This window comes from Fomitopsis serialis (genome assembly GCF_022376445.1).
Source record: "Fomitopsis serialis strain Sig1Antser10 chromosome Unknown B0H18scaffold_204, whole genome shotgun sequence".
NCBI lineage: Eukaryota > Fungi > Basidiomycota > Agaricomycetes > Polyporales > Fomitopsidaceae > Fomitopsis > Fomitopsis serialis.
In genome coordinates, this window is record NW_025955164.1 from 47,915 (window position 1) to 60,865 (window position 12,951).

Genomic DNA, 12,951 nt, shown 5'->3' on the forward strand with positions numbered 1-12,951 from the left:
TTCATCCGCCGAGGCTCAGCACTGAGTCCTGGTTCACGATGTAGATCGACATCATTATGGTCACTGATGTCTCCTGTAGCTCCGTCTTGCGAGTCCTCGTATTCGCTAGAAGCGGCATCGTCCTCTGCGTCGGGCAGGACTGACGATGACGATGGCGCTTGGGGATTCGCAACCGGGGAACGGGTTCTGCTTGCGCGCATACGCGATAGCAAGGTGATCGCCGACTGCTCCATCTCCGCTAGGCCGGGCAAGTGCGGTGTTGCGTCGGGTACACGATCGCGTGTGGCGTGTCCGTCAAGCAGTCGATCTTCGAGACGATGCTCTGGTTGGATTTGGTCTAGTGAAGACGGCCTGATCGAGTGGGCTTGAAACTCGTCATTACGAAGACGCCGCACAGAAAAGGTCGCCTGGACTCGGAATGCTTCGGATCGTCCTTCCGGATGGCATATAAACGACGTCTGATGTCGAGATTGTAATGCACTAGGGTCTTCGCACTCTATCATAGCGCTAGAGGAGACCATCCGATAATTGAGGGCAGTAGAACCGGCCACAGGAACAGGTTTGACTGAGAGACGGATACCTGGAGTGGCGTTGTGTGGCACCTAAATGGGAGACAATATTGATCCAAGTGAGATGATGACTATCACGCGCATGAACGCACTCATCGTACACTGTTATTGCTATCATCGCCAGTCTTGGCTGCGATGTCAGGTAATGACGCCTCCATCACAAACCGCACGCAGTGGCGAGGCGGATGAGACGTGGCGGAGAGCGCGGCGGACTCGGGGGATGCCCGAGGCGCAACTTGAAAATTAGAGGGCGGCTGCATGGAAGATATGAGTGGCGCAAGTACTGTAGACAAGTAAGATTGGGGATGCAGGAGCGGATGTCTACGCCCATGGTTATATATGACGAACAGACAGGAATCAGACGCCAGTGCGGTACATCATCATGGCCGCATGCCGTTGAGCTCGCGGGCGCTACTACATAGTGGGCTGAAGCGGAAGCGTCACGGTCAAAGCGGCGCTACCGACTGTAACTTGAAAATGCTTGTCGCTCACGAACCACGAGCGTCGTCAACCCGTGGCTTCGCCACGGGCTGACGGGGCGGTTCTTTCATTCACTGCTTCATGTCGCCCATAAGATTGCAATACTTGGGCCTGCCAGACCTGGGCTTCGCCACAGGTCTGGCGGCAGTTCTTTCATTCTGTGCTCCATGTTACCCCTAAGGTTACATGCTTGAGCCTGCCAGACCTGGGCTTCGCCACAGGTCTGGCGGCGGGTTTTCATTCACTGCTTCATGTTACTTTTGAGATTACATACTTGGGCTGGCAGCATCTGGATCATTCAATGCTGTGTGTTGCCCTTGTGGTTACATTTTGATTCAATGTTTCCTGGCCTGCAGTACACTCTCCTGTGTATACATTTGTCTTGTGATTTTATAATCTGCTGCAGGGCATTTCTTCCATATTACCGCTGTTTTTCCCATTATTTCCCGGTATTGATGTGTCCTGTTTCCCCAGTACTGATATTAATCTGGATCATTCAATGCTGTGTGTTGCCCTTGTGATTACATTTTTATTCAATATTTCCCGGCCTGTGGTACATTTTCATTGATATCTCTGTCTTCTTCAAGTTGGTGTTTATTTCTTTGGTATTACTGCTGTGTTTCCCATTATTTCCTGGTACTTATTGATGTGTCCTGTTTTCCTGGTACCAATCTTCCTTATTTTCCCGGTATTGATATCTCATTTCCCAGGGCTGAGTTGTCCAATTTCCCGGCACTGAGTTGTGATTTTTCTTCCCATCACTCAGGCTTCCCATTTATAACCTATGTGTACACTGTATGTATTTTTTTCTACTCATTTTTCCCGTCACTTCGCCCGGAAATTCCACCTCGGGGACACCTCGGGCGGGGCTTGCGCAGGCGCCCGCGGGCGGCAGACGCCGGGAGCTTATGGGAGGAGGGTGCGCCACATGAGGCCACGCGGCGAACGTGGACGCCACGCGAGCATACGCGAAAACCACGCGAGTTACGCGCGCCACATCGACACCGCCGTCCCACTCCTTTTAGATCTCCGTCGCACATGTATTAGCTCGAGCCTAGGCCAGCTATTTAATTGATGAATTGTCATGGGCGGACGTCGGGCGGACGTTGATGCTTTGCGCTATGAAGTCCGCCTTTGGTGCCAGTAGTACGAGATGACCTAGTTTCAAAAACTTGTAAGTACTGCGACGAGCAGCGTTATATACCTTGCGAAATCAACTGTAGACGGTCTGAACAGACGCACTCGGGCTAATACAGCGAGTAAGTATTGGGTATATATTGATCAGTCTCTGACGAAACTAGATACAGAACTTGTAGTAGATGATCTTGAACGCAGCTACTATGAACTACTAGATCTATGCATAATGTTTCTGCACCAAATTGAACGGAGCTCTGTGGGTATACATGCCGCCAATACCTCCCCCAGGCCACACCGGATGCCTGACCATTGGTAAAGCAGCTCATCTCAGAGCAAATGCCGTAACGACAAAGGACGGGCTCGCACAGCGCCAGCCGGCGCAGGCTACTACCTGCTCAGCTTAGTGACCTACCGCTATGCAGCTTCGGTCGCGGCAGGTATACTTCTCCGAGTCGCAGCGTGTAAGTGGCCATGGTTATGAATTGGGACGGGTCGAAGTTCGCCTGGCAACACGAGTCGCATTATCTGTGGTTTCTGTCGAGCCACATCCGCCGGCAGCTACTTCGTCCGCGGATGGTGCATCTTCAACAATTTGGACGGCCACGATCCATAACGGTTTCCCCCTGTGTCTGTTTCTCGAGTGGCGCTCTGCAGAGTCCGCGCGCGAGAGTATCAAGTTGCAATGCAGGCATTGGACTCTGCGCTGTTCATGCGTAACGGATTCATGCCGGTCCCGATCCCGCTCTCGTGTAAAGGTTTGCTGGCAGCCACTCTTGCGACACGCGATGTGCGTTGAAGGACATTTGATGTGGGTATTTTGGCGGGACGAAGATGCACGGCGCAAGTTCGGGCGATACTCGTCATCGCTCTGCAATCTTCGTCTTGGCCGTTTCTTCTGAGGCATGAGGGTAGACTGTCCGGCACAATCCTCCTCCTCGTCTGTTTCCGCGCGTCTTTTCAAGTTCCTTCGGAAGGTCTGGCGCAGTACTTGTGGAGATTGCGCTGTCTGGCGTTCTTGATCCTTTTGATCGTGCAACTCGGATGCTGTTCCATGGACGCTGAGATCGGTCTCAAATTCACACGTCTGCGCTGTTGAACCCGAGTCGTCCACCGCCACAGTACTTGATTTGGTTCTTCCAAGCCCCGTGTCGTCCATGCTAGGAGCGATGTGGAAGCTTTCGTCGCCGTTTGTTGTAGGGGTGGGTGACAGCGTGGTCGAGGTTGGCTCCTGTGTTGCAAGCGCGGGTTCAGGTTCGGGGACCAGCGCAGGAAGAGGTGGTGGCGACCGTGGATGCGGCGAAGGGACAAAGGGGGGTGACCAGGTGTAGTGAGAATGGAAGTCGTGGTATATTGAAGAACCGTCTGCCAACTGCGAGGACCAGTCCGGCAAGTCCGGTAGACCGAATTCTCGTAGGAGCTCCGACAGGTTCGTCGGATTGTCGAGGGGCGACGGAAAATTCGCATCACTTCCGAGAGAAGAAAGACTCTGCATCGCTAATGAGACATGAGGGTAAATGAACGACGACCATTTTACTCACATCTGTGTCGAAGTACTCCGTGGCGAAAGAATCTTCGCTTGACAGAAGCATCGAGTATAGGTCTGAGGCCGACATGGGGTCGTCGAATGCAAGGGGCAACGGTCCAAACGGGCTCGGTATTTCGCAAGGGGATGGGTGAGGCGGGTAAGACAAAAAGGACTGCCGTCCACGGTAGGACAGGCGATATGGAGTGCGATTGTGTGGAGGAGCGCCACCCTCGACTGGCTTTTATAAATTTCAGCCGCTGTAGTGTACTGTGTACAGTGATTCACACCATAGCGGATCCTATCCATATGCGCAGTTACCACTAACCTAGAAGCACCTCGGAAATCTGCTCAAAGGGCTCACCGTGTCCCAGAATAATGGTAACAATTTCGGAGTTCTATGAGCCGTATACTTCCAGCAGAGCCACTGTGAAAATCCCCCACACAGCCTGCCTTCACTGTCGTTCCTTTCTCGGTCGCAGACGGTTCACGTTGACGATTCCGGTCAAAATGCCATCGAGTTGAAGCTGATGGTAACGGTATGTTAGCATGACTCGGACTCTCAGAAAAGCCAGACACGAAGAACCTTTGATTGCCATCCCACACCTGATGGGTCCCTTGCGTCGCGTCAAACTTGAAGAAACGCCACAGGTGCACGCCGGTTGCCAGTGAGTCCGTTCCGAGCTGTCCAGATCCGGAAGGACGTCACAGCGTCCAGCGTTTCCTTTCCTTGTAAAATTGCAAGAATGGAGGCTTCTAGCCCAGTACACCGCTAGATTTGACAGCGGGCGCATGAATGCGATGTACGTTCTGGCGAAACGCGGCCAGCGGCGGTGACCGCACTTGATCTCAACAACTCAAGTCTCATTAGCATCTCGACAGTCGGAGCTACCAAAAAGAGACATGCTGTACCATAGCGCTCTCGCGCACAGCTTCCTGCCTACTAGTCTGCCGGGACCACACGCGTCGCCCGTTCACATTCCACCACTGGCAGTGCCAGTGCTGAGTGCTCCGTCCCGTAGACTCACGAAACCTCTCGTGTGGCGGTATAAGAGCAATCGAAGCCCAAGAAAGAATCCGTTGAAGCGTTCATCAAGATGTCCTGTGAAAGTACAAGAGTGGAGCGCATCGGAAATTGTGTTGTAGAAGCACAGCACCGGCGCCTACAGGAGGCGGTTGTTTGGTTCTAAGGCTCTTGCCAAACAACATAGTTCCATATTTGGCAGCCAGTGCAAGCCTGAGGCGGCAGGCCTCCTCAGCCTCAGGCTGAATGTTGCCAGATGTTGCCTGAACGCAGGCCTCGATTGCTCACTTCCTGTCAATATACGAAGCAGCTTTATCCAAGTCGGAATAATGTTGCGTCCCATATTCCAGTTCAGTGGAAAGCTTGACTTACTCGGACATGTTGAGACACAACTTCAGCAAGTACTGGAACGCCATCACCGCCGTCGCCTATACTAATAGTAGTAGAGTGCGAGAGGGCTAGAAGCCATGTCATTCTGACCCGCACCTACGTACGGTTGTGAGCAAACGGCAACGTACATGACCACGGGTTCGGTGACTAAGTAGATGCGTCTAATACATATCGTGGATAGGTGCGGGCTACGAATGGGTGATGTGCGAGACCAGACAGACGAGAAGTGACGAGAGAGTGACAAGAGAGGCAGCGAGAGGAGAGGATGAGATGATCATAAAGAGACGTGTGAACATGCATACGGTCGTGGATTCATCGGAGGGTATCGTACAAATGCAAATATCCAGAACAGACGTCGGCGCTAACGATTTGAACGACGCCAGCAAGGTACGAACCTCCTCGCCGCTGTAACTACCTGCAGGAGGACCGCTAGCGCAACGACTGCTTTGACGAGCGAGTGCTCATGGGTGGCGGTCCGCCGGGCATCCCGAAGCCCTCCGGATCCTCGCCTTGCCCCTGCACCTGTTGATCTTCGCCAGAACCCGAACTCGAGCTGGCGTTCTTGATCGACACCAGTACCTCCTTACAGTACTTGATCTTGTCGAAGAGGCGCTGATTAAACTTGGCCTGCTTCGGGTCCGAGACCGGTGGGCGAAGTGCAAGGCCCATTACCTCGCTCAGAGTCCACCGGGTGAGGTTGTAGTCCTTGTCGATGTGGGTGATGAGTAGGCCTTGGGACGAGAGGATGACTTTTGAATGGTCGTAGAAGTTGAACTGTCAAACCGAGCGATCAGTGACGTCGAGAGAAGACAAGAAGACGCGAAGACGGACCTGTAAGACGTCGTGACTCATCTTGAACACGATAACGTGCTTCATGCGGAGGTACTTCTGCACGAAGTCCATGCCCTTCGTGCGTTCCTTGTCTTCGTAAGTGTAGTCGTATTCGCCGTAGAGACGATCCATGATATAGCGTTCGAAATGCTTAAGGAGATACACCTTGCTCTTCAGATCTTCGGGATATACAGACACCGTGTAGTTCTTGCGCACGTATACCGAGCCCTGGCGCCTCGACGAGACGTAATCAAAATGACTGTGGGAAAGGTCAGTAATGCAATGACGTGCAGCTGGCCAAAGGGTGCGCACTGTTTATCTGCGGAGAGAATCATCGTCGTACTGTCGTTAAAGTGCACCCCGACAGAGCCATCGGTGAGCGCATAACCCATGCCGTACTTGTTGCAGTAGTCGACCCAGGATACGATGAAGACCTTCGGGTCGGGCAAGCCAACCTCCTCGCGGGGATCCTTGAAGACTCGTCCAGCAGCCTTCGCATCAAACGCCACAGTGAGCGTCTGCGCGGCGGCGTCGAACCCATTCACGCGGAGAGCGGGCGCATTCTCAGTGGACGACGACGGGACCGGGGCCGGAATAGTCGACTCCTCCTTAGGCACCTGCCTCTCTTTCACCTTCTCTCTCTCCTTGTTCGACTCTCCCCGCCGTTCGCGAGAAGGCCTGAACTCTGCAGGGGGGACGTTCTCCTGGTCCTCCTGGCCGTACGCCGAACCGGGCGCGCTGCCGGGCACCATCTGCGCGACGATGCGCGCTTTCTGGCTCTCCAACTCCTTCTTGCGGATCACCTCTCGCTGTACATCTTCGTCTTCCTCGCGCTCTGCGATGTTTTGAAGGTTCGTACGGCCGGGGCGTGCAGGGGAGCGCGGGTCCTTGGCTGCTTGGAGTTTGCGGAGGAGGGGCTCGCCACGGGGTGCAGCGAGGGGCGCAACCAGCAGAGGTTGACGAGCGGAGCTGAGCAGGGCAGAGATCGGCGAACCAGGTTGCACGGCCTTCTGGAACTCCTTCTCTTGTTGCGCCAAGCTTGACGACATGCCCTTGCTCTTGCTCGACGTAGCCGCAGAAGGCGCAGGTGGCGCGGGGACGTTGATGCTGGTTACCTGATCCTCGTCCAGCATTGCGTAGCGCTTGAGGCGCGCGAGGTTCGCCTCGGAGATCGAGCGCGTGATATGTGCGAAGCTCGGGGGGCCGTCATGCGCAGTTGCGGGGATGTAACCAGGCACGACGCCTGTTGTGAACCACGCATGTTCAACGATTTCGTGAAGGGTGGGGCGTTGCTGCGGGTCGGGGGTGAGGATCTGCTGTACGAGCTCCCTCACAAGCACAGACACAGCGCGGTCTTCGGGGAATTCGTACTCATTGTCCCGAATGCGCTTATAGATGGCCTTGACATCCTTGGTTTGGAACGGCGGGCGGCCGACGACGAGCGTGTAGAGTATGACGCCAATCGACCACGTGTCGACCTCGAAACTGTGCCCATTTGCGGTGTCGAAGAGAACCTCGGGCGCAATGTAGTTCGGCGTGCCGCAGATCGTCTTCTTGCGTTCGCCCGGGTTCTCGATGAGCGCCGCAAGGCCGAAGTCACCGACCTTCACGTTCATGTTACGGTCGAGGAAGATGTTGCCGAGCTTCAGGTCACGGTGGATGACCTGGTGCGTGTGCATGTATTGGCACGCGCCGATGAGCTGCACCATAAAGAAACGTGACTCCGGCTCTGTGAAGCGTCGCCGCCGTCGCAGCATGTCCATGAGTGAGCCATTGTGGCATAGCTCGAGGGTCATGTAGACGTTGTCGTCGTCCTCGAAACATTCTTGGAAACGAACGATGTTTGGGTGGTCGAGGGAACGGTGGATCTTGATTTCGGCGTAGAGCTGTGTGGCTGTTAGACGGGATGTTCAAGTTGCCACGACGACGTGCGTACCTTTGTCTTCGCCTTCTTAGTCTTGAGAGAGGATTTCGTGACAACTTTACACGCCGACCTTGAGCCGCGAGAGTCTTGGACTTCATACACGCGAGCGAAGCCACCCTGTCGATGCAAATGTCAGTGACTGGCAACACCGTCTCACCAGGAATGCCGCAAGTGGAGTCCCTATAACATGCACACAAAGATACCCGCGAGGCAAAAGAACTCGCAAGGCGCCACTACACGTCACGAATCGCGATTGAAGATGTGGTCGTCACCCAACTCCAAACAGACAACGGCGACGCCGCCACATCCGTCGTGCTGCGAACGAGCAGCGCGGATGAAGCACAGGGCAGTGAGATGCAGCAAGCAAATCATAGCAGGGACAGGCACAACTCAAGCCGCCGAGTTGTACTTACTTCGCCGAGCATGCCAATGCGGAAGAATTCAACCGTTCGAGACTTGTCGGTAATGACTTTGGGAGGTGAAGGCGGGGTGACTTTCATATTCTGCCTCGGCAGCGGGGGCGATGAAGGGTTGCGGTGTTTCTCTTGGACTTGTGGCTTGGGGGGTGTCCCGGGTGGTGCGTAGGGCTGGTTAATCGCGTGGTGGTTCGTAGGCGCGGTGCTGAGGGGGTTTCGCCGCGGCGGCGGGGCCATGGTGTAGAGGGGGACGGACATCGTCGTGGGCAGGCCTGACGCCGTCGACGCAGGTGCAGGGGTGGCTCGTGATGGATGGGAAGAAGCAGGAGCAAGCCTGCGACGTCGTGCTCAACGCATGTTAGCCACGCTTACATAATCCCACGTTGTTGGTTCGATTTCGCGTAGCGCGTTTTCCACGTGACCGTGGTGGGGATGCGGTGGGCGCCTGAGCGATGGTACGCGACGCGCTGGGCGCTTTGGGCCAAAGCAGCCCGCCACTCGTCCGACTGCCGCACCTGCCATTGTCTCCTCGGTCAAAGCGCACCCTCCCGACGCTATGTCCCTCTTCAGGCAACTGTGGCGATGCACGCACTTCTTGTTCTTCCTCCCCCACCACCACTCCCCCGACAAATACCTTCGCCCTCCCCTCGCAACTTCTGCACGGGCTATTGTCCCGCGACTCGCAAGCAACCTCCTATACATACAGTCCCCCTGGCCGTGCTTGCACCCAAGCACGGCGAGATCGACATACCACCTTCAATCGGCCACGCCACAACCCTCACTTCATACCGCAACATGGCTCGAGGATCTCCAGGAAGGTATGTCCGCTTTGTTCATGTCAGGCAGACGATCGTAGGGCCCTGCGCCTCTGTGTCGCGCGACATCCTTGCTCGCCGTGCGCGCTACTCGCCGTTTTTGGTGTCGCCGACAAACCTCCCTCTACCTCGAACGCTTCTCACAGCGATCGCGTGTATGGTGGCGTCGTGACACGATTGAGTCTAGCACACCGCTCGAGGATACATCTGTCATCTTCGTGGCCGCCTGCGTCGCTGTGGAGAATGACTACTTCGCTCTCCTCCCGCTCTCCTCCCGCTCTCCTCCCGCCCCTGCTTCGCGCATGACTGCTACCGCAGGGACGGCAGCGACGTCCATCATCGTTTCTGCCGCTGTGCTGCATCATGCGCGCCCTACAACGCACTGAATGTGCTCGTTGCGCCGACGCCACATTTGGGGTCGCCCGACTGTGCTGTCATGACCTCTCCTTGCCTCACTCTTCCTCACTGTCTTGACATTTCGAGGGCGTGCGTGCACTGGCTCACCATACATGACGGTTCCCTGAATCGTCGGGCTTCGCCTGGGCTCACCGCGCTGGTCATCGTACACGGTGTTGGACGCCACATCTCCGTGCGACTCATGTTTATTCCACAAACGAGCTTATCATAAGCCTGGTCTGTCCGTATGTCCGCCTCTGCCTCGCAGCCCACCATTGTGGCGCTTTGAGCAGTCTGCACATGCGTCTGCCATGTACGCGCTACGGGTCCAAGTTATGTTGGCCATTGAGCTCCACATCTCCATGAGTGAGATCTGGGACACCGCGCCTCACCTAATACACGCTTGAAGCGGTATCGACGCGTCCATGGCGCGTCAGAACGCCCCCTCTCCACGTCCCGGTCATTGTGGCGTCGCACAGACCACGATCTTCGACGGTCTCTGTGACACTAGACCGTCAACAATATGATTGCAAACTTGATGCGATGTTCTGTGCAGTGTCCCAGCACAGTGGGTTGCTTGCTTAGGACACGCACGCACGTAGGATGGGCCCCTACTCATATTCGCCCTCACAGTCTGCTGCAGTCTTTTGGGACGTTCTGCCTTCCCATTTGCATCCCTTTTCGACCGAGAATTTCCGTGTACTAACCTCCCCTCCCTTTTCGCAGGGGAATCCTCAAGTCTGGTGGCTCCGATGGCACGCACCGGAAACGCTCGACCGTCCACTTCCACGACGAGCGTAAGGAGCGTGACCTCCGCGCCCAGCAGCTCCGGAACCTACGAACCACAAAGCCACGCACGCAAACAGACGGGGTTGAGAATGCGAAGCGCCTCACCGTTGGGGTCAACGCCGTGACAGGCAAGATGGTGTTCAAGATCAAGCCACCACAGCCGCCGGGTGGAGAGCATATACCAACGCCGATGCCGTCGCCCACCACGGCGATGGCGGCCCTCGCAGATGAAGATGAAGATGATGAGATGGGCGAGGGAGACGAAACGGACGCTGAAGATGCGAACGGAGAGAACGAGGATGACGACGACGATATGGAAGAGTGCGACGTGACACAGCCGGCAGACGGTGCCGGCAGCGGACACCAGCCGGCACGGAATTCCACCGTGGGCGAGATCAGGAGACCCCTCGAAGATGATGACGACGAAGTACTCGACTGGGGGATTAGTGATGAAGAGGATCAAGATGGGGACCATGACCAGCCCGCGAAAGGCGGAAATGAGGGCGAAGATGAGGAGGATAAGGAAGATGACGATAAGAAAGACGAGGACAATGATGAGGATGAAGACGAGGACGATGAGGACGATGATGAGGATGAAGATGAAGACGAGGATGAGGACGAAGATAAGGAAGGCAAAGGTGAGCTGTCTCCGGCCTTCGTCATGTACCAACGATCTGAGCACCTCGCAGAGATCAAACCGGACGAGCTTTCCGATCGCAGGAACGAATCGCAACAAGGGCAGGACGCAGCGCGACAGCACGCCATATCCCATAATGAAGACTCAACACAGGCGGAGCCGACGAAACCTGCATCCGAGGAGGACGTCGAGAAGTTCCTAGCCTCAGTGCCGATTCCTCCGGCCGGTCCGCCGCCTCATTCAGAGGACTTAGAGGCGGATACACAGGCCACCTCGACACAGGTGTCTCCGGCCCACTCCGAGCGCTACCGCTCGCCGTCGCCGGAAGGACGCCGCTCTGCAGCGCCTTCACCGGAGCCGCAGCTTCCGCCAGGGTTGGCCCGCCAAGATACCAGCAGGTCGCCTTCTCCGAGGCTGCAGACTCCGCCGCCGGTTGTGCTACGATTCAGAGAAGAGACGGAGGCAGAGAAGAACAAGCCAGCCGAGCTCGAGCTCGAGCTTGAGTCGATTCTAGCGTCACTATCGCTCGGACGACGCGACACCACTACAAAGAAATCCACCCAGCCCGATCTTGGCCTCGATCTGGGTCTGGCGTCACTGTCCCTCACGCACGACGCCACAACCGACAGGCCGGTCGAAGATGACCTCGGTCTCGACATGGGCATGGCCTCGTTGTCGCTGGCCCCTCCCCGCCCGCCGCGTTCCCCTAGGCGTCTGTCGCCTCCGCCTGCCATTGTCAACACGGTCGAAGACGCCACAAAGGAGGACGCCACAAAGGAAGTGCCCTCCATTGTGGTCACCCCCGCTCCTCGCGCCCAGAGTGTGCCCGTTCCCCGTACGGAGGCGGCACCTCTTGCTTCTGCAACACCAAAGCCTGCGCCCGTACAGAAGCCCAGTCCTCTTCCCGCAGCTTCTACTCCTCCTCCTCCTCCTCCTCCTCCTCCTGCAGCTTCCGTCACTCGGCCTCGGCCTGCTGCGCCCGCCCCTCCGACCGTCGTGTCCACCCCTCCAAGAGACTCACTCGCATCTGTGATGTCTTCTGCGCCATCTGCAGTAGTGCCTACGCCTCCCGCAGACAAGAAAGTCTACACCACGCAGCCTCCCACCGAACCCGCTCCCATTCGATGGCCTGAGGCATTACCGACAGCTCCTGGGCCCGATCCCATGAACGTCTTTAAGGACGACAAGCGAGACGCCATGAGTGGACAAGAGTCTACCCCCGCTCCCTCTGTACGTGGTCCTTGGCTTATCCTGTGCAACTTTCACTTACGATTGTTCGATGCAGAGCATGCAATGGAACACGCCACAGCCTAACCAGTTACCTACACCGCCGTTGTTCAGCATCCAGCCGTATCAATCGACATCGATGGATGACACACCGATGGAGGACGAACCTCAACAAACCGTGCACTCCGCCTTCGGCCCCACCTCCGTCCCACAGTGGCCGACTTCGATTGCCCCAGCCCCACAATGGCAGCCGTCCGGAGAGCAGAGCCAGTACAACACGCCTATCGCTCTCCCGCAACTTCCTACAGGTGTTTTCTATGATGCTCCATTCGCCTCGGGGGGCGATATGGATATAGCTACACAAATGGACGAAGATATCCCGCGCTCCCGACATCGCCCAGCATGGGTTGACCGTCGTGGGCGTGCTGCTCGCGATGCTTACCTCGCCCTGGCAAAGCGGCCGTCGAAGAAAATCTTCCGACTGCGCGCAAGGCGTCACCATCATCGCACGCGATACCTCCCTGTCGTCGTGCCGCCACGGCTCGGACGGTCTCATGGTGTCAGGCGTCAGGCTGCTGCCCGGAAGAACGCGCTTAAGGGACAGCGGAAGACGGAACGGACCCCTTTGCAGAAGCGTTGCGGCACGATGTGCAGGTTTGCACGACAGGTCCTCACTCGCCGCCGGCGGACGGAGCCTCGCTGGGAGCTGTTTGTCGAACGGAGGACCTGGGCGGCTTGGGAACTTACGCCTGATGTAGACGTAGAGATGGACTTCGAAATTCCTTCAGCATCAA

At 56.4% G+C, this 12,951-nt stretch overlaps 1 protein-coding gene across 1 annotated transcript; it reads left to right on the top strand.

Moving 5' to 3' along the window:
- Positions 1–1,308: 1,308 nt before the first annotated feature.
- On the top strand, positions 1,309–1,574 carry B0H18DRAFT_1050598 (uncharacterized protein). The gene has a single exon (XM_048030941.1). It carries the CDS (start codon positions 1,388–1,390, stop codon positions 1,568–1,570), a length of 183 nt encoding a protein of 60 aa, XP_047885807.1. The 5' UTR covers positions 1,309–1,387; the 3' UTR covers positions 1,571–1,574.
- Positions 1,575–12,951: the final 11,377 nt, after the last annotated feature.

Bases quoted from the DNA above. Each gene is read 5' to 3' on its own strand.
- B0H18DRAFT_1050598 (XM_048030941.1), top strand. From the start codon at position 1,388: ATGTTTCCTGGCCTGCAGTACACTCTCCTGTGTATACATTTGTCTTGT.